The sequence below is a fragment of the Phycodurus eques genome, chromosome 7, assembly GCF_024500275.1.
Source record: "Phycodurus eques isolate BA_2022a chromosome 7, UOR_Pequ_1.1, whole genome shotgun sequence".
Taxonomy (NCBI): domain Eukaryota; kingdom Metazoa; phylum Chordata; class Actinopteri; order Syngnathiformes; family Syngnathidae; genus Phycodurus; species Phycodurus eques.
Window position 1 is genome coordinate 15,779,734 of NC_084531.1, and position 20,048 is coordinate 15,799,781.

Genomic DNA, 20,048 nt, shown 5'->3' on the forward strand with positions numbered 1-20,048 from the left:
CTCCACATCCCCGCCGCCGTTGAAGAAGTTTTTAGACGCGTCACACCTGGAAGCAGTGACAGTTCGGCTGTAAACTGGAGTGACAGCCTAAATTATTAGCAAGGTAAGACAATAATTTGTCTGAACAAAAGAAATTTAAAAAAATAAAAAAACGAAGAAAACAAGATAAACAATATAGATTTATTTGCGCCCATTATATTGTGCAGGTTTTCCTAATTTAATGGCCAGTAACAGTAAAAGCAGTGTGCTCATGACAGGAAGCAAAATGAATGTTTTCCACTTTTGGAAAGGTGACACTCATCGTTATCGTGGTTTCGTGTGCAGGACGCTAGAGTACCTCATGAGACATTTGACCCGTCTGGCCACCTTTAGTTCCAGCACCAACATGCACACTAAGAACTTGGCCATCGTGTGGGCACCAAACCTGCTTAGGTGAGTCCGAGATGAAAGTGATAAATGACAGCTGTGACAGAATTCCATCACGTCTGGATGTGCGTTTTAGGTCCAGACAGATCGAGTCGGCCTGTTTCAGCGGCACGGCGGCCTTCATGGAGGTACGCATTCAGTCCGTAGTGGTGGAGTTCATCCTCAACAACACCGAGGCGCTCTTCAGCACCAAGCTCAACGCCATCATACGGGAAAGCGCCGGTGAGTCCAAAAGCATCAGCGTGTTCTGTCGGCAAAGTGGCGCTGACTCAAAGCGTTTGTCTCCAAGGTAACAACACCTTATCCCGACCCAAGTCTCTGCTGGTCTCCTCCCCGTCCACCAAACTGCTGTCTCTGGAGGAGGCCCAAGCACGCACTCTGGCTCAGCTGAGCTCCCCCGCCACCACGCCCTGCCTCAGCCACAGTGATTACATCGAGGTGGGGGAGGGTCCCGGGGCGCTGATGGGCAAGTTCCATACGGTCATCGAGCTCCCACTGGATAGGTGTGTTCACTGACCAGCTCAGCTTTTTGTACGCTTTCCTTTGGTTGTCATCTATCGCAGGTTAACATAACTATCACAGGCTACAATGAATAAGGATATCATCAGAGATTGGAGACATTCTGATGATCTTTGGGCTGGAACCAGATTTTTTTATTTATTTATTTTTTTTTATGTATAGGATACGTCAGTTGTGAGGTTCTTGACACTGGCCTTCTTGTGTGGAATTTGCATGTTCTCCCTCTCAACCCAAAGTGCGCTGGGATAGGCTCCAGCTTGCCCTAACCCTAATGACGACAAGCACTGTCGACGATGGTTGCATTTTCTTCCATCTTATATGACCATGCATTTCTAGTTAATATAGATAACCTTTACAAGTCCCACAATAGCCCCCTATTTTCAATTTTTGACTGTTTTTTAGTGTCAAGCGGGCTCCAAGCAAGGCCAAGAAGTCTCCCGTGGGCAACTGGCTGTCCTTCCTCCACCTGGGAAAGTCCCACTCTGTGTCCAAGCGTAAGCTGAAGCGACACCCCAGCGAGCCCAATGAGATGAAGAGCATCGCACTTCCAGGTGGGCTCAACGACTCTGCATCTCGATCTGTTTTTCACTTTTGGTTGTATTGAAACATACTCTTCACTTTTCTTGCTGAATTAGGTGGGAGAGGTGACAGCGGTACATTGCGCTCAGCAAAAAGTGAAGAATCTCTCACCTCTCTGCACAATTTGGAAGGTAATCATGAATTTAGTGTTGTTTAATGGCACATGTAGATTTATGTTTTCCCCCACTCTACTGTCAAAATGATCTATGTCCACCAATATTATAAAAATCTCGAAATCTCATGTAACCTTAATTTTTCGCTGGATCAATAGTGTAATACTGTATATGTAAAGCGTTATGGGCTTTGTAGTCAATCAATAAGCTGAAGCTGCCTTGGTCGTGCATTCTGATGCTGTTGGCCAATAAAAGAGAGATTTCTAGCACTCCGTTTTTAAAAATCAGCCCCCAAAGCCGGTGTCACGCAGCAACATAATATTTGGTGGCCATGTCTACCATGAGAAGACCCTTAAAAGAGTCTCAACAAGCCGAGGCCTAAAATATACAGGAAGTCTGCCGTTTTTATTTGAAGCAGTCATTTTAGGGTTATTTTGGATATTTCCAGTGGTCTTTTCATAGCCAGATTTGTCCCAGAGATATTACCGGGTGCCTCCAAATTTGATCCATCTATACTAGACAGTTGACCCCTGCCGCCCAAATTGCAAGTTTTTGTGTCTGTGTGTTGTTTGCGGACTTTCCGTAAAACACGAAACCTTGATGTCGCAGCTCCAAAGGATCCGAGGCAGACCAAATGTCTTGCGTGTGATGAAAGTTGTGTCCTTGGAAGAAATGTACAGATTCAATAACTCCCCTGCTGACACACCTTCCATCTTTAAATTACTGTAATTTTGCACATTTGGCAAATACATATACTTTACTGTAGGTCTTGAATTATTTTGTGCAACTCAATGCTAAATACGTTTCCTCGTACTGTATGTGTAAATCATCACTTATTTCTGAGGGTACAATCCAGAGGAAAGAATGCAAATACGGAATGAATAGCAAGCACACAAGATATTCGTTGCCAGTATTTGGTATCACCCTGGTACTGGTAAAATGTGTTGCATCAACAACAGATGTGCAGTAAGTGTGTCAAAAATGTCAATGCTTCAGTGGTGAGGCAGTAATACTGAAATGTGCTTTGTTTACATGTCAACAAAAGACCAAAATGCATACATTTTAGCCATATTTCTTTGGACAAGGCCTTGCTCTTAGCGAAGGTTCCGTCTGATCATGTTTTCCCCTCCAGGAGAGCCTCCAAAGTACCAGCATCTCCGCCCCCGCCCCACCAGCGAGGCTGTGCCCGTATCCAGCAGAGACGACTCGCGCAGGACCAGAAGCAAACCTCCGTTCAGTCAGAACGGAGCAGACGGACTTTCACCTCCACTGCAGGAGGACGACATTGACCTCTACCCGCCCGTTGCCGGAATGTCCTCCCTGGACTTCGACCCCATGTCCTTCCAGTGCAGCCTGGCCTCCGCGACTCCTCGGGCACCACGCAACAGGGAGGGGCACAAATTGAGGCGGGGCGACTCAGACGCCGCCACCTCTCCGATCAACGTCAGCAGCCCTGTGCAGTTTCGAAAAGGTAAGAAAAACGCCACTCCGAAAGAAATCAGCAGATGTTCGGGCTTAAGCATCTGCCTCACCTCCACCTCTCACTTCACTCCCCCCCCCCACAGCAGAAACGCGTGAAGGTTTGATGGCAGATGGGAAGGAGCCCCGAGCGCCTTACCGACATCGCAGCCCACGCAGTGGAGCGAGTCAAGCCTCAGCGCTAACAGACTCTGCACAGAACCTGCCTGATCCAGGTCAGTATGACTTGCCTTTAAAGCCATCACTTCTTGTACAATGCATGCAAAAAGCATTTTCAGCGCTTTACGTTTTCTACATTTTGTTATTTCACAGCCTCATTCGAAAATGGATTGATTGATTGATTTTTTTTTTTTTTTTGCATGAAATTCTGCACACAACACCACAGGATTTTTTTTATTTTTATTTTAGATTTTCACAAATGTATTAAAAATAAAAAACACAAACAAACTAAAAAAATCACACGTAGCTAAGGATTCACAGCCTTTGCTCAATACTGAAAAATGTTCATGTTGTCATAGGATTTTGTGTGTAGAATTTTGACAATTCCATTTTGGAAAAAGGCTTGAACATAAAATGTGGAAAAAGTATTCTGGATGCTTTTTGGATGCACTGTCTGGAGTTAGCAAGTAAATGTAGATTCTTATGAAAGCTTTTGTGTCCTGTCCCATCACGTCTTACCATAGCTTTGTTTGTCTTGTCATACTGTAGCGTTGTTTGTCTTCTGCCCCCCCAGGAGCAGATAGACTTATGAGTTCAGTGTCTATTCTCCCTCCTCACCCTTCCCCGACGAGCGCCGCACGCAAGCTGGCGCTGGCGCTGGCCGAGTCGGCGCAAAAGGCCTGCGGCGGCTCACAGAGAAGAAGAAACCACCCGACTCGGCCTCTCCAAAAACAGGAAGCTCAGGATAGGCCCGCACGGCCGTCGGTCCTCGACCTCAAGGTGTACCCGCAGGCGTATGCCGGCCCCTCCCAGTGGCAAACTCCGCTACACTTCCTGCCCGCGTACCTCAGCTCGCAGGCCACCGACGGCCCGGAGAGTAACTTCACGCCCAACGTCAGCCCGCTCGGCTCAGGCAGCCTGGACTCCCGACACGGCGCCGTCACACCAGAGGAGCCCACCTATCAAAGCGTGGGTGTCTCAACTCCCACTGACCCCGTCTGCTCCCCACACACCCCCTTAACTTCCCCAGTGTACGCCAACACCGACTCCGTCAACATCTTTAACTTCCGCGCCGTTCTCGCCGAGGCCTCCGTGCCCGCCTCCATCGACGAAGTCCTCCCACGCCCTTTCCTGTCTCCGTCTTTCCGTAACTACGCCTACAGAGCGCTCGGCCCGCTCGACGGCGTCTACCGCAACATGCACCGTCAGCCCCCGCGTCAGAGTCACTCTGGAAGACTAGCTCGCTGCCCCCGACCTGACGCTCTGCCCCGGCACTTTTCGGGGCCGAGACGCGTGTACAGGCAGGCCTCGGAGAGCCGCTGCAGTTCCTCTGGCTTAGTGCAGCCCGTGTCTCCTCAGTACAGACGCTACTATCGAGGCGAGCACCTAATGGGCGCCAGTCAGCAACAACAAGGCCACTGGCAGAGGTCTGAAGACAGCGTCGCCCTGCACCCCGCCATCAGGAGGGCTCGCTCCTTCCACGCCCCGCAGATTAGTCGCTACGAGCTGGCCGACGTCCTGCCCCCTGACTTTAATTCTGAGCAGGAAGCAGCTTATCAGAGGCAAGTTCAGCCCCACTTTGAGGACGTTCACGTACAACAAATGCTATATAACCCTTACCTGGACTTGAACATGAGCGACGGCCCCCGATATCCTTTAGATCCTTTCCCACGCAACAGTATCCGCCACAGTCAGCCTTATAGGACACGCTCCACCAAGCCTGAGTTCTATTACTCCCCACGCCACTGCCACCCTCTGGGTAAGGAGCTGTTCATGGACAGCAGGGACTCCGTGGTTTACCAAAAGCAGGAGAATAAAAAACCATGCCCATCTCCTTATGACAGTCCCGTCTCGCCAGCTGGCTCGACGGGAAGAGAGATAATGCACGTAAGGAGCAAGTCAGATCCAGGAAACGGGTCGCTGTCCGCAGACAGAAGAGAGAGCCAAACCGTCGTCAAAGCCACGTCGCCCACGTCCCAGCAGCCGCGTCGCGTCCTCGTGAAAGAGAGCGCCTCGCAGCACCATCAGCAGGCGCCGCTTCGTAAGATCCCCTCGCTGCCCGAGAGGGTCTTTGCCGAGCTGGGCCACAGAAGTCAAATGGATCCCTTGAAGAGAGCAAGCGCCGGCATCCTCAGGAGGCCTGAGCGCTCGCAGAGCACCAGAGAGAATCGCCAACATCATCACCTCATCGTCAAATCGCCTGCGGACGCCCAACACGCCAGGATCCTTTTTCTCTCAACCCAACAGAAGGACTCAGAGCACGAAAGTGCGGCCCGCGCAGTCCGACCACATGTCGGGAGGCTTTTACGCCGCTCCCAGGCCTAAACCCACAAGCTCCGCTAAAGGGTACTCGCCAACCCCGGACACTACCACCTCCTCCTCCGCCGCCGCTCCCCACGGACACAGGCTGCTGTCCAAGGCTCAGGAAACTTTTTATCAGTCGGCAGTCAGAACACACGGCGGCGTCCGTGAGTGACGCCCACTGCTTTTTATGTCAATGCACAGCTAAAGGAGAAGAGCACTTTATCATCTGCCAGACCAGCCGACTGTGTTTTTAAGTCTTTTGTTGAGCCCGCTGGAGCTGCCCAAAGCTGCCACTGGGGGAGGGGTGGGGGGGTGGGGGGGGGCATGCTGCTGTGTCATCTCCACCAATGATTTTAATTTAGAGCAGGGCTGCGGAACCTATAGCCCAGATACGACCAAATACAAACAAGCAGTTCATAACAGATAATAATGAACATTTGTTGCCTTTAAAAAGCCACTCTCATTCGTCCCTAATGACAAAAATGGTCTCCTCCTAATTTTGCCCAGGACTGCTGTAAAAATATGATTATTGTTTCCATCTTCAATGACTCAAACCTTCAAAACTAAGTCTGAATTATAAATATTTTTCAAGTAGTACATATCGCATAAAGTCATTTAAAATCCCCCATATGTCCCCCACATCGATTGTCCTTTTACGTCTGCATTAAATAGACATATCAAATATGAATTGTATTTTGTTTACAATGGTTTTATTAGATAAAAAGCACAAGTAGGGACGCAACTATTAATCAAATAACTCAAGAAAGTTGATTACAAAAAAAGGTCAAAGGAAAATCTTTGCTTCAGTGCTTCACAGAGATAATTTTTCCACACGGACTACTAATGTTACTACAGTTGCAGGCACAACACAGAAATAGAAATAGGTTGGCGCAATGCCAGCGGGCCAGACGACAAGAGCCCGTAAAAGAGCAAGACTGTTGAAAGTTTGGCATCATTTCAAACTTAACACCGAAGTGCAGTGCGTACCACAACAACACGTCTAAAGCTAACAGGAGTTCTGGCCGTGCCTGCGTGGGTTTTCTCCGCGTACTCCGGTTTCCTCCCACATCCCAAAAACATGCGTGGTAGGTTGATTGAAGACTCTAAATTGCCCGTAGGTGTGAATGTAAGTGCGAATGGTTGTTTGTTTCTATGTGCCCTGCGATTGGCTGGCAACCAGTTCAGGGCGTACCCCACCTCTCGCCCGAAGATAGCTTGGATAGGCTTCCAGCACGCCCGCGACCCTAGTGAGGAGAAGCGGTACGGAAAAATGAATGAATGAATGAATGAATGAATTGTTATCCAATTCGATTAATCGACGGGATAATCAGTAGAATACTCGTACAAATATTTGATAGCCGCAACCCTACACACAACTCTTATGTTATATGAACACCATTATCAAATATTAATAGAGGCACAGTTATCATTTCAGTAGTGATGCGGCCTTGCAGAAAAAATGTCACAAAGCTGTGACATTTTGTTGTATGCTTTGTATGGGGAGGAGTAGTGGACAATGTAACAATAAAGTCGTCCCAAATTGAAATGTTAACAGAATACGATTGCATTACTTATGTAACGATAAATGTGGAATTCAAACAACCATTTTCTTTTTGTTGTTGTTGTTGTTGCTTGGAAAAATGTTTTGGATTTTTTGATGAATTAATAAGTGTGGCCCTCTGAAACGTCATAAAACCAAAATGGTCTCTGATGGGTCAAAGGTTCCCCATCTCTGCTTTAGTCTTTCAGCTTAGAAGAAAAATGGCCGTCATGTTTTAGTTGCATAAAACCCAAGGGAAGACAAGGTAAACTTTGATTATCTCAAAATTACACTCAAGAATGTGTATTGAACAATGTTTTTTGTGTGTGTGTGTGTGTGTGTGTGTGTGTGTGTGCCCGCGTCTTGCTGTGTTTTTTATAATGACACGCAGCTAACTAAAAACGTGGCCAATGTACTGTACCTGTATCATTGCAGTCAGCTCAGACTGGAAGCACTTTGTAGGGAAACACATTGTCTTAACAATGCATTCGCGTGACGTCTACTTCAAACCTCTTGATAGAAACGTGATATATTTTTCTGTGTGCAAACAAAAATGCCTGCTCGCTCGGAATCCTCGTAAATGCAAACACGAGCACTTTTTTCAAAAACGGGAATCAACCTCATCACAATTGTTCACTTCTTTGATGTTTTACGAGATCATTAAGCTATCGTGTATATGCTCTCTACCTTCGATTGACGCAGCTCGCCTTGTGAGAAAAGTCTATTTTTGTCTATTGCTGTTTGGTCCCAACAATGGCGGAACAGTGACATATATTATTATTCCAAAAATGTTCTTCTCATTTAAGTTATGTAGAGGGTTTTATTCGAATAAGACATTTCATTTGAATGCTTGTCTTAAAAGAGAGAATAAATATATCATCATGCATTCCAAATAAGTGACTTATTTTATTAGTTTATGATGTACTGAATCATACTGTGTGGTGTTTCTAATATCTTTCCCCTCATGTCTAGTCCTGTTCACGGTCAATAGGTGGCGCTGTAGCACCTCATACAGGCCTTAGCCCCCAGAGTTTGATTCGAACTCCTTTCTGTGGACAGAGGGCCATGATGAGACATTTCTTTTAAATAGTTACTGATGACACATGCAATGTGTGTATGTATGTAGTTACATGTTAATCACATGAAATGACAGCTGCTTGCAGCATATGTAACATATTGGTGCACTAGCACATGGTGTCAGTGGTCAGAACCATGAAGCGCAGTCATTGTTTATTCATGTGCACATTGGCATTCAAAGTGCATGCTTACTGTTCTCCTTCTTGTCTCATAAGCAACACGTTCCATTTTCATGCCAGTGAAGGTTGAAGGCAAATTATTGATGGCACACTGGAGCAAACCACACACACGCACACAAAGAATGAGACGGCCTCTCGTTCATTCATCCATCCATCCATCCATTTTCTCGAGCCGCTTCTCCTCACAAGGGTCGCGGGAGTGCTGGAGCCTATCCCAGCTATCGTCGGGGCAGGAGGCGGGGTACACCCTGAACTGGTTGCCGGCCAATCGCAGGGCACATGGAAACAAACAACCGTTGGCACTCACATAGTTAAATGTTCAAAAGCCATCTCTTTCTATAGGCTGCATCGTGATACAGCAGAGCTGCTTTCGGCACATGATTTTTTTCCACAAAGAATCATTCACCTGCTTGACAGGGAGCTCTAGATTTTGTAGTTGCAGTTCTCTCTCTCTCTCTCTCTCTCTCTCTCTCTCTCTCTCTCTCTCTCTCTCTCTGTAAGGGGAGAATTGGCTTGGAAAGCGAGAAAACATTCCTAGAAACCTTGCTCAAACTTTCCATGGGAAGGATTTGGGAAATATTAAAAGTTGGACATATTACCCTTGTACATATGACAGTACTTAAAAAGGGGGGAGGAAATAATAACTTTGTTTGTACATAGTAGCCCGGAAAATACAATTATATAATTTAGTATGGTATATATAGTTTCCCATGAATTTAATCGGTTCATTGGTAAATAGTGCGTTAATCAAAATATTTTGTTATTCAACCCAAAAATATGTGGACTAGAATTAACATTTTCAAATATATATTCACACTATATTATATTGTTATATATATTAAAATATATTCTACATCTTATTTTTAATTATTAAAAATTGGAAATATACATTATTCTATAGTACTTTAACATAAATATAAAATAGTATTTTCGATTTTGTTCACCAAGAACAATTTAATCCAATTAACGTTATTTTTATTTTCAATTACAAATTCCATTATTGTACAATTACAACGAAAAACATGAATGTCGACAAAATAATGCTGTTCATTAAATGTATAAACAGGATTTAATCAAAGTATATAAATATAATAAAATATAGAAGATATGCTACTTTTTTGGGGATAAAAGATCAAATCTGTTTACCACCGATAACTGCTGTCAGTTGATGGACCAATTGCTGTCAGCTTTAAATTGTCCATAGGTGTGAATTCAATGTGCCCTTTGACCAAAGTCAACTAGCATTAGCTCCAGCTCACCTGCCACCCAATGAGGAATTTGGCATTTAGTGACTGTTTGTGCACATTGCAAAGTTAGGTCCATTTGCATAAAAGGTGCTTACAAGACATTGTGGTAAAAGATGCCAGTTTATTCCCATAGACAGCATCCCAACGTGAGCGTAAAAAGATTCGGAAAGTCTTTCAAGTAACGTGAGATGAGTTTAAGTGTGGTCGTAGGTCGTGGGTCACTTTGACCCGTGTGAGATGATGATTGGGGAACACCTGCTGGTGTCCAAATGTTGAGATGGGGCAGGTGCAAGTTGGAGGGTGACGTCGCCTCGCCAGGGACAAACGCCATAGCTGCCACCCCAAATGCTTCTTTGTGTGCAATTATTGTTAAGAAACATTTAGTGCCTTGTTCATGATGTTCATTTTCAGAACTATATACAATTCCAATGAAGTTGGGACATTGTGTTAAACGTAAATAAAAAACAGAATACAATGATTTGCAAATCATGGTCAACCTATATTTAATCGAATACACTACATAGACAATATATTTCATGTTCAAACAGATCAACTTTATTGTTTTTAGCAAATAATCATTAACTTAGAATTTTATGGCTGCAACACGTTCCAAAAAAGCTGGGACAGGTGGCAAAAAAGATGCTCATCAAACACCTGTTTGCAACATCCCACAGGTGAACAGGCTAATTGGGAACAGGTGGGTGCCATGATTGGGTATAAAAGGAGCTTCCCTGGATTGCTCAGTCATTCACAAGCAAAGTTGGGGCGAGGTTCACCTCTTTGTGAACAAGTGCGTGAGAAAATAGTTGAACAGTTTCAGGACAATGTTCCTCAATGTACAAATGCAAGGAATTTAGGGATTTCATCATCTACGGTCCATAATATCATCAAAAGGTTCAGAGAATCTGGAGAAATCACTGCATGTAAGCGGCAAGGCCGAAAACCAGCATTGAATGCCCGTGACCTTTGATCCCTCAGGCGGCACTGCATCAAAAACCGACGTCAATGTGTAAAACATTGTAAAACACACACAGGAACGAAGCAAAAGCCATTTATCAACAACACCCAGAAACGCCGCCGGCTTCTCTGGGCTTGAGCTCATCCAAGATGGACTGATGCAAAGTGGAAAAGGGTTCTGTGGTCCGACGAGTCCATGTTTCAAATTGTTTTTGGAAATTGTTGACGTCGTGTCCTCCGGGCCAAAGAGGAAACAAAACATCTGGACTGTTATGGATGCAAAGTTCAAAAGCCAGCATCTGTGATGGTATGGGGCTGTGTTAGTGCCAATGGCATGGGTAACTTACACATCTGTGAAGCCACCATTTATGCTGAAAGGTACATACAAACATATGCTGCCATCCAAGCAACATCTTTTTCATGGACGCCCCTGCTTATTTTAGCAAGACAATGCCAAACCACATTCTGCACGTGTTACAACAGCGTGGCTTTGTAGTAAAAGAGTGCAGGTACTAGACTGGCCGGCCTGCAGTCCAGACCCGTCTCCCATTGAAAATGTGTGGCGCATTATGAAGCGTAAAATATGACAAAGGTTGAATGGCTGAAGCTGTACATCAAGCAAGAATGGGAAAAAATTCCACCTGCAAAGCTTCAACAATTAGTGTCCTTAGTTTCCAAACGTTTATTGAATGTTGTTAAAGGAAAAGGTGATGTAACACAGTGGTAAACATGACCCTGTCCCAGCATTTTTGGAACATGTTACAGCCATAAAATTCGAAGTTAATGATTATTTGCTAAAAACTATAAAGTTGATCAGTTTGAACATTAAATATATTGTCTTTGTAGTGTATTCGATTCGGTTGAACATGATTTGCAAATCCTTGTATTCTGTTTTTTATTTATGTTTAACACAACATCCCAACTTCATTGGAATTGGGGTTGTAAATAAAAAGAGAATACAATGATTTGCTAATCATGTTCGACCTATATTTAATTGAATACACTACAAAGACACGATATTTAATGTTCAAAATGTTTAACACCAAAGTGCAATACAAAGTGCAGTGTGTACCACAAAAACATGTCTAAAGGTAACGGAGTTCTCCCCCCGTCAGTGTGGGTTTTCTCCGGGTACTCCGGTTTGCTCCCACATCCCAAAAACATGCATGGTAGGTTAATTGAAGACTCTAAATTGCCTGTAGCTGTGAATGTGCGTGCAAATGGTCGTTTGTTTCTATGTGCCCTGCGATTAGCTGGCGACCAGTTCAGGGTGTACCCTGCCTCTCGCCCGAAGATAGCTGAGATAGGACCCAGCACACCTGCGATCCTAGTGACGATAAGCAGCACAGAAAATGGATGGATGGATATTTTAATAATAAAATATGAAACTAATAATAACTCCACCAGCATATATATATATATATATATATATATATATATATATATAAAACGGTATTATTTTTTACATTTGATTTTCATTTCATGCATCCTAGAATAAAGTCCTTTCCTGAAATGAAAAGTGAAATATTAAGAGTAATTATACAAATGTACAGAAATGTGTGTAGATATACTTTAGAATATCATGCCTTCAAGAAGCTACTATTATAACAAAGAATAGGGGGTTAAGAACAGGATGGCTCACTCAACACTGGTAAACACTTGACTGATTGTGTGTTCGCTTGTGTGGTCGCCGAGTTAACAACACAATGGATTTTTGATTTAAGAAGGTTGTGAGATTGTCACATGATCAATGCAGCCTCGTTTCGGAAGAAAAAAAAATACGAAGAATCATATTTTATTCATGAAGACCCTCTAAGTTGTTTGATTTATTTCATTTTATTGTTCCATTTCTGAATTGGCAAATCAGCTGCCTTTTAAAAGGATGAAATGCTTAGCGGGATGGAAAACAATAAGGATACAATGCTTTGTGATTTTACAAATGATCAAGCTATAATAATGCTCAAAATTGCATCATTGTGTTCAGGCTTGGATTCCTACGTGATGAATCCGTTTTCGAGGAAACGCAATCATCTGTCCTGAAATTTGATGGTCAACGGCAAAACCCAATCTTACCTAAAATGGCCGCCCACCATGTGAAAGAAAATGATGATTGATTCTTATGATTCCTACCGTGGCGGCACGGTGGACGACTGGTTAGAGCGTCAGCCTCACACTTCTGAGGACCCGGGTTCAATCCCCAGCCCCGCCTGTGTGGAGTTTGCATGTTCTCCCCGTGCCTGCGTGGGTTTTCTCCGGGCACTCCGGTTTCCTCCCACATCCCAAACACATGCATGAATTGGAGACTCTAAATTGCCCGTAGGTGTGAATGTGAGTGCGAATGGTTGTTTGTTTGTATGTGCCCTGCGATTGGCTGGCAACCAGTTCAGGGTGTATATCCCGCCTCCTGCCCGATGACAGCTGGGATAGGCTCCAGCACGCCCGCGACCCTAGTGAGGAGAAGCGGCTTAGAAAATGGATGGATGGATGGATTCTTACCGCTGGATTATATGCACGGCAACACAGAAAGCATTTCTGGATAAAAGGTGAGGAGGCGTTCAGTTTCTGCGCTCCGTTTGTTTCAAGCTACTGGGACGCCAGCCGACAGGAAAATAACTTCATTCTTTAAAGGTGTGATAACCCCAATGTGGGGTTGTGTCATAGTAGGCCTGCACGTGGTTCAAATATGATAGCAATAGGGCAACATACAGTGGTGCCTTGAGTTACAAGTTTAACTCGTTCTGTCACCACGCTTGTATTTCAAATAATCTTTTCCCATTGAAATGTAAGGAAATACCATTTTAAAAAAAAGCAATTGTTGTAATGTGTATTTTAATGAGGAAAAATACCAATCCATAGTATTGTACTCGAGAAACAAGCAATAATGACATCCATCCATCCATTTTCTGTACTGCTTATCCTCACGCGGGCCTATCCCAGCCTCAGAACTGAGGCAGATGTGCTAACCTGTCGCCAACCTTGCCGGCGAAATGATGACATAATTAAATAGAATTCAACATAATTCAACCGTTTTTGTCACACTGCATCAATTGTTCATTCTGGTGTGCCCTCCGTAGCTACCTAGGGGCAGTAAGACATACAGTGGTCATTAAAATGTCTCAACTCCTCTCAGCTCATTAGAACAGCACTAATATTGATCATTCTTCACAGTGAATAAAGAATATATGACTGCGGCTATATTGTCTTTCTACATGTGTTGCTGCACCGTTTGTGTTCAATCCGTTGCTGAAAGGGTTATGGCACCACAACATAGATGTTAATCAGCATTAGCATTCACGGACTGAAAGGCTAAGCTACGTGGTTGTTTGAATTACACAAGGTGTAATTCTCTTTCTTTTCTTTTTCGTTTGACAGTAAACTTCAACGGGGAGTGCCAATAAACAGCTTGAAGGCTCTTTTTTTGAAGAACTGTTCACTATTTGCCAAAGTGCTGCTTATTGTGATGTGAGTTTCCCAGTGTCCACGCTTGCAAGTCAAAGCAGAAAATCGGTAGAACAAGAGCTCTTATCTCGAAAACTCATAAGTGTAGTCACTCGTATCACAAGGCACCGCTGTCACTCGGAAAAAATCTGACTTTGTAGGATGCCTGGACATGGCCGAAATGACCCAAGAATGTCTGCTTGGAACCCAAAATTGCAGACCTCTTGTGCCTTTTCCTGCATGGGTTCTTGAGACTTTTGTTGTTGTTGTAGTTCTACTCATGATAGACATGTCTTGCAAATGTCATGATGCGATGTGGAGTTGCCGTCGGAGGCTGTTTTTATTTTGTATTTGTTTGTAAAAATGTGCCAGCCCTAGCAGTGATGCTGATGCAAACAGGCTGACACAGTGTTGCTGCTATGTTATGACTCATGCATCCGGCATCATAACTATAATGATGTGATGCTCTATTTTTTCCATTTAGGGCTATTTTTATGATAATGTAAATCTCTTGTGGACGCAGTCCGATGGCGTGTGCGTGTGTGTGTACGATGAGGATGTGCTGACTCGGCAGAAACGACCCAGAAATAAAGCGCTTACATTGCAAAAGAATCATCTGTGAATACAACTTTGAACCTTCAAAGTTGACACTTTCTTAGCTAGGCCCACTATAATGTGTTGGCGTTGTCACTAAAAAGCAGAAGGGATCTTGTTTGGGCGTAGGCGCAAAGCTTTCTCTGCTACATTTACAACCTCAATTCTAATATTTGCTCAATGAAATTGTATTACCTTATTCCCAAATGTTTGTTCTTTTCATGTCATAGCAATTTATTGGCTACACTGCTTCCAGAGTTCAGCCTGTATGTGCTCAAATGTCAATTTAATCTGTCCAAGGCCTTCATCGTGCTGGCCCATATAACTATATTATATAAACTACATTGGCAATGGGACTGTTTCTTTAACCAATCAGATTTCCAATTGATTCTCACTTCACTTCGCGACGTCAGCACTTCCTCTGATTGGTTGGTCAGCACAAAACTTGTTACAACTTCAACTTGCAAAACACGTCTGTGGTGATTGGCAAAGATGAATTTCTTCCTTTCGTCAAGCTGTTATATTGTCTTTTTGTTTAGTATTGATTGGCGTGGGCACCAGGTAGACCCCAAGGACTACATGATGAGTAGTCCGCATTTCTGCTCTAAAAATAGCTTGCCAATTACACTAACTTCAACTGACTATTTTTGTCAAATGCTTTTCTTTTTTTTTTTGTAAATCAGAATTGCATTGGAGTGAATTTAGAAGTGGTCACTGATGGTGTAGTGGTACACTCGCCTGACTTTGGTGCAGGCAGCGTGGATTCAGTTCCCACTCAGTGACGGTGTGAATGTGAGTGCGAATGGTTGTCCGTGTCTATATGTGCCCTGCGACTGACTGGCGACCAGTTCAGGGTGTAGTCCGCCTTTCGCCCGAAGCCAACTGGGATAGGCTCCAGCGTCCCGCGACCCTAACCAGGATAAGCGGTGTTGAAATGGATGGATGGATGGATGAATTTAGAAGTGACAATATTTTAAAAAGAAAAAAGTTCAGAGCTCAGTTTTGTAGCGCATGACCAAACCAGATCATTTGTAGGGATACGCTATCACAATGAGATGATTGACCTCCAAATAATTTGAGCAAATTTGTTATTTCTGAAGCTGGCTTTGCATTAATCCGTACCCAAGAAGTAACATAGAATGTAATGAATTAAACAGTGTGCGCATGAGTTAATGTTGCAATCCAATTCATTTTGCTGCTCCTTCTGGTGTGCCCGCCTTGGCCAGTGGGAGGCAGTATAACACTGTACAGTCATGCAGACACAAACGAAGAAGAATAGACATCTTCTTCTACTACCACTGCAAGTGACTGAGAAAGTTAGTTCTTTTTTTGTATCGGATAAGAAATATATGCCTGTGAGTATTGTTATATTATCTGTCTGCATGTTTTGCTCAACCCTTTGTGTTGAAAGATCTAACACTGCAGCTATCGATGTTAACCGTTAGCATGTGACCGGCATTTTGCATTCTTCATTAGCATTAAGCTAAGCGGCCTTTTCCCAAGGCAAGTGGCATTAAACAGCTTGAAGCCTCCTTTTTGATGGATTGTTCACTATTTGCCAAACTGCTGCTTATTGTGAAGTCAGTTGAACTCCCACCATGCAGCACCAGTATCTTCCGGTTTGCGTTTACAAGTCCATCCATCCATCCATTTTCTGAGCCGCTTCTCCTCACAAGGGTCGCGGGCTTGCTGGAGCCTATCCCAGCTGTCATCGGGCAGGAGGCGGGGTACACCCTGAACTGGTTGCCAGCCAATCGCAGGGCACATACAAACAAAGAACCATTCGCACTCACATTCACACCTACGGGCAATTTAGAGGTTTTTGTTGTTTTGGGGATGTGGGAGGAAACCGGAGTGCCTGGAGAAAACCCACGCAGGCACGGGGAGAACATGCAAACTCCACACAGGCGGGGCCGGGGATTGAACCCCGCTCCTCAGAACTGTGAGGCTGACGCTCTTACCAGTCGGCCACCGTGCCGCCTCGTGTACAAGTCAAAGCAAAGAAAATCAGCCGAATGATGACTCACATCTCGAAAAACTCGTCCCTTGTATCTCAAGGCACAACTGTAATAACGTAAAACTAACATCATACCATAAAACGGCATATCATAGTATAACAACGCAGCATCAAATGACAAAGCGTAGCGGCAACATAGCAGAGAAGAACAATCATAAAAGAGCATAACAATTCAAAACATAGCATAGTATAATAGCAGATAACAGCAGAACAATACAGAAACAACATAGTCTAACAGCAGAAAATAACATTAAACCAAAAGTAACATATTATGACATGCCTACAAAACAGCATAGCATAACAATACACAGTATAACAGCAAAGCATAATGTAGCACAACGTAACAAAACAGCAGAACATAGCATAGCACAAAACACACAACATCCCATGAAGACGTAACATAGCATAGCATGTTAGCAGCGTGAATGACTCAAAGTCATCCTTAAGTAAGGAAGACAGAAGGGCGGAAAATATTAATGACATCATTCGGTCCTTTAATGAAGCAGAACTGGGTGAGGGAGGGAGGGAGGGGGGTCCACTTTTAGCTATTCAATGTATTCATTAAGCCATTTCATACATTTCACAGCTCAACAAAACAAAGCGTGCCTGTGTAATTTGTCTTTCTGTCATTCCCTTTTTAAAAAAAACACTACTTTAAATACATTTAATGGTGGCGAAGGGAACCATTTAAAGACTCATTAAAACTATTCTTTTTCTTTTTTTGCTTCTGGTTTCCCCTTGCTGTTATGAAATTGTGTGTGTGTGATTTAAATTTGAAGGTGAATTAGCATAAGCACTGACAGAGATGTGTCCATCAATGTTATAGCGCTCTAAAGACAGTAGCCTTAATCTAAACAATATTCAGCTTGATAATACCATTTTAAGAGAAACTTTAGCAAAAGAGAAGATAAAGGTTTAATCAGTGTCGCCGAGTGTAACACACACCTCTCTTTTATTTAATTACAGCTAAATAATGAACTCTGCACGCACAAAGTCATCAAATTATCGCAAGTGATTTTTCACACGCTGCAAGGAAACTGAGTGAGCCGCGCCGACTGCTCTTAAATAGATGTCGATGAGATGTAATGATGTGTCGGAAAAGTCATTATCAATGTACTTGGCCAACTTTGTACTGCGCAATATTCTTATATTCTACTCATGAAGTCTATATGTTTCTTCTTACATATTCTTTTGTTTCTTTTGTGTCTGTCTGGACACGTTTTGTTTCGTTGGCAATCTTATTCAAACTGTAAATAAAAAATAAGTTATACACGTAAAGCACTAAATTGTCAAAAAAAGAATCATTGTAATAATAATAAGAAGAATGTTATTCATTCTACCTTGGAAATTTGTTGTACACAAGGTCTTCTGAAGCACAACAGCCACTCTCAACACTAATATGAATATGTATGAATACATCAAGCTGACGTGATCACAAACATGCAATTGTTTACCGTTACTCAAACTAAAAACAATCCTGGATCATGAGTGGCATACTACTTTACCATTTCTAAAAAAAAAAAAAAAAAAAAAAAAATGCTAGCTGCTGTCAACAATTACTGGATAAAAAACAAAAACAAAAAAAAACAATTACTGGACATGTCACAGTCTGTCAGCCAATCACAGTCTACCATGATAGCCAATGACAGCCGATCAGCAGCAGACCGCTACATCCTCCAATTTAAGGCTTCCTGGATGATTCCTTATCAGATTGTTTGACAGTCATACATGCGAGACACTAAATAAACACGACCCCGTGGATCCCCTCCGCCTTCCGCCTCCGACCCCGAGCTCTGCTTCAGCGCGTTTGTTTGCTTGTCCCCGTTGCGGAGGGGTCATTCTGCTCAAGACAATGAAGTGCGCGTTTCCTGTGAATTGAGGATTGACGACAACAATTAAGTGTGAGCATCCCTCACCTGCTGTGGATTGCGGGTCATTACACGAGTTTGGCCTTGGATACATTGAAATCTTCAAAGTCTCACCCTCTCGACTGGGAGTTGAATTACTCTGTATCGTGGCTTTGAAGTGACCTGTCATAGTTGACATTGATATCATTATTAAAGTCATTTCAAACTAACTACTTCCAGCTGCACGTGGGGCCTGTACCACACTCTTCTTGTATCAGTATAAACATTGAGCCACCATGTGATTACAAATATACAATTGTCTAAATTGACTGCACTTTGAACAGGGTATTCAAAAATGACCTTGGCCAAAGTGCTTCACCATGTATATATATGAAAAAAAGGTGTCTACATTTAGCGTTGAGTTGCCTCATGATCCATAACACCATTGTAGACAGTTAATTGAAAGTTAAATAGCCCTGGGAATGAGTCACGTGCTGCTTCATGTCTAAAGAGAAAGACATTTCATCACATGTAGCAGCCCGCTGTGGTAAATTGCACTGATAAACACTGCATGCGTCAACGCACTCTTTTCACATCTCTTGAAAATATTATTTTGTCAAAAAGTGGAGGCCTCTCACTTTTGGAAAGCAAATAAAGAAGTGCAAATCAAACTCCCCTGCAGCGCCTTTTTCACTTTCCAGGTGACGGGTGTGGATTCAGCCGCAATTTAATTAAAACATGTAACTTTTAATTACCGAACTAATTAATTTGATAAGTGAAAATAGAGTGGGACTGATAAATGACGGCAGCGCTTCAAGGATGCCCTGCCGAAAGAAAGCCAACCATTTTTATATGCAGAAAAATGACTAAATAAAGGCACCTTTGTTTTTTTTGGTTTGGTTTCTTTTTTTTTTTTTTTTAGTTTTTCACACATGGCAGATAATGACAACATTTGAAATGAAAAGGAAATGAATTATGCATCAACAATAGTAAATATGATGGGAAGATTAGGCAATAAGATGATAAGAAATGTGCTTATTGTGTCAGGGTGCTGCCTGTGAAGCGGAACAGCGAGCCCAAATTGGCAAAGTTCTCGTGTAGCGGAGTCACCTTGGTAGGTGGGTCCGTGCTCACTTCTGGTGGGTGCTGCTGAGGGCACCTCGCAGGTGCCGCGTCAAGCTTTCTCTGCCGCTCCTCGTAAGTACACGTTTTCTTCCGGAGATACTTAACCTTTCGGTGAGGGCCGCTTTTGAATTGTTTTGTTAATTCAGTGCCCCTAAAAACGTCCACTTGAAGTTACCTTTCCCCTCTCTCTGCTCACACTCGATACTTTGAATACTCAACAACGTGGTGACTTTCACAGTCAGTTGTCTTCTAAAAAAATAAAACACACAAAGAAAAGCATGATGACATGCATGAATTTCTTGTGGACATTATTCTGTGACCCTGAACAGGAGAAGCAGAAGATGGGTGGCTGGATTTAGGACAATATACTGTTGTTTCGTTAAGAGATAACTGTGCTACTGTGGTTATTATAGCGCATGTCAAGTGCGTGTCATTAATGCTTCTGTAC

At 43.4% G+C, this 20,048-nt stretch overlaps 1 protein-coding gene across 1 annotated transcript in view; it reads left to right on the forward strand.

Moving 5' to 3' along the window:
• arhgap32a (Rho GTPase activating protein 32a) overlaps positions 1-8,541 on the forward strand; it is a 33,283-nt gene extending 24,742 nt beyond the window's left edge. The window contains 9 exon segments of the mRNA XM_061682130.1: positions 325-432; positions 503-648; positions 716-929; positions 1,348-1,496; positions 1,581-1,655; positions 2,770-3,108; positions 3,203-3,331; positions 3,850-5,498; positions 5,500-8,541. Of these exon segments, the coding sequence (XP_061538114.1) occupies positions 325-432; positions 503-648; positions 716-929; positions 1,348-1,496; positions 1,581-1,655; positions 2,770-3,108; positions 3,203-3,331; positions 3,850-5,498; positions 5,500-5,751 (3,061 nt within the window). The 3' untranslated portion in view covers positions 5,752-8,541.
• The last annotated feature ends 11,507 nt before the right edge of the window (positions 8,542-20,048 follow it).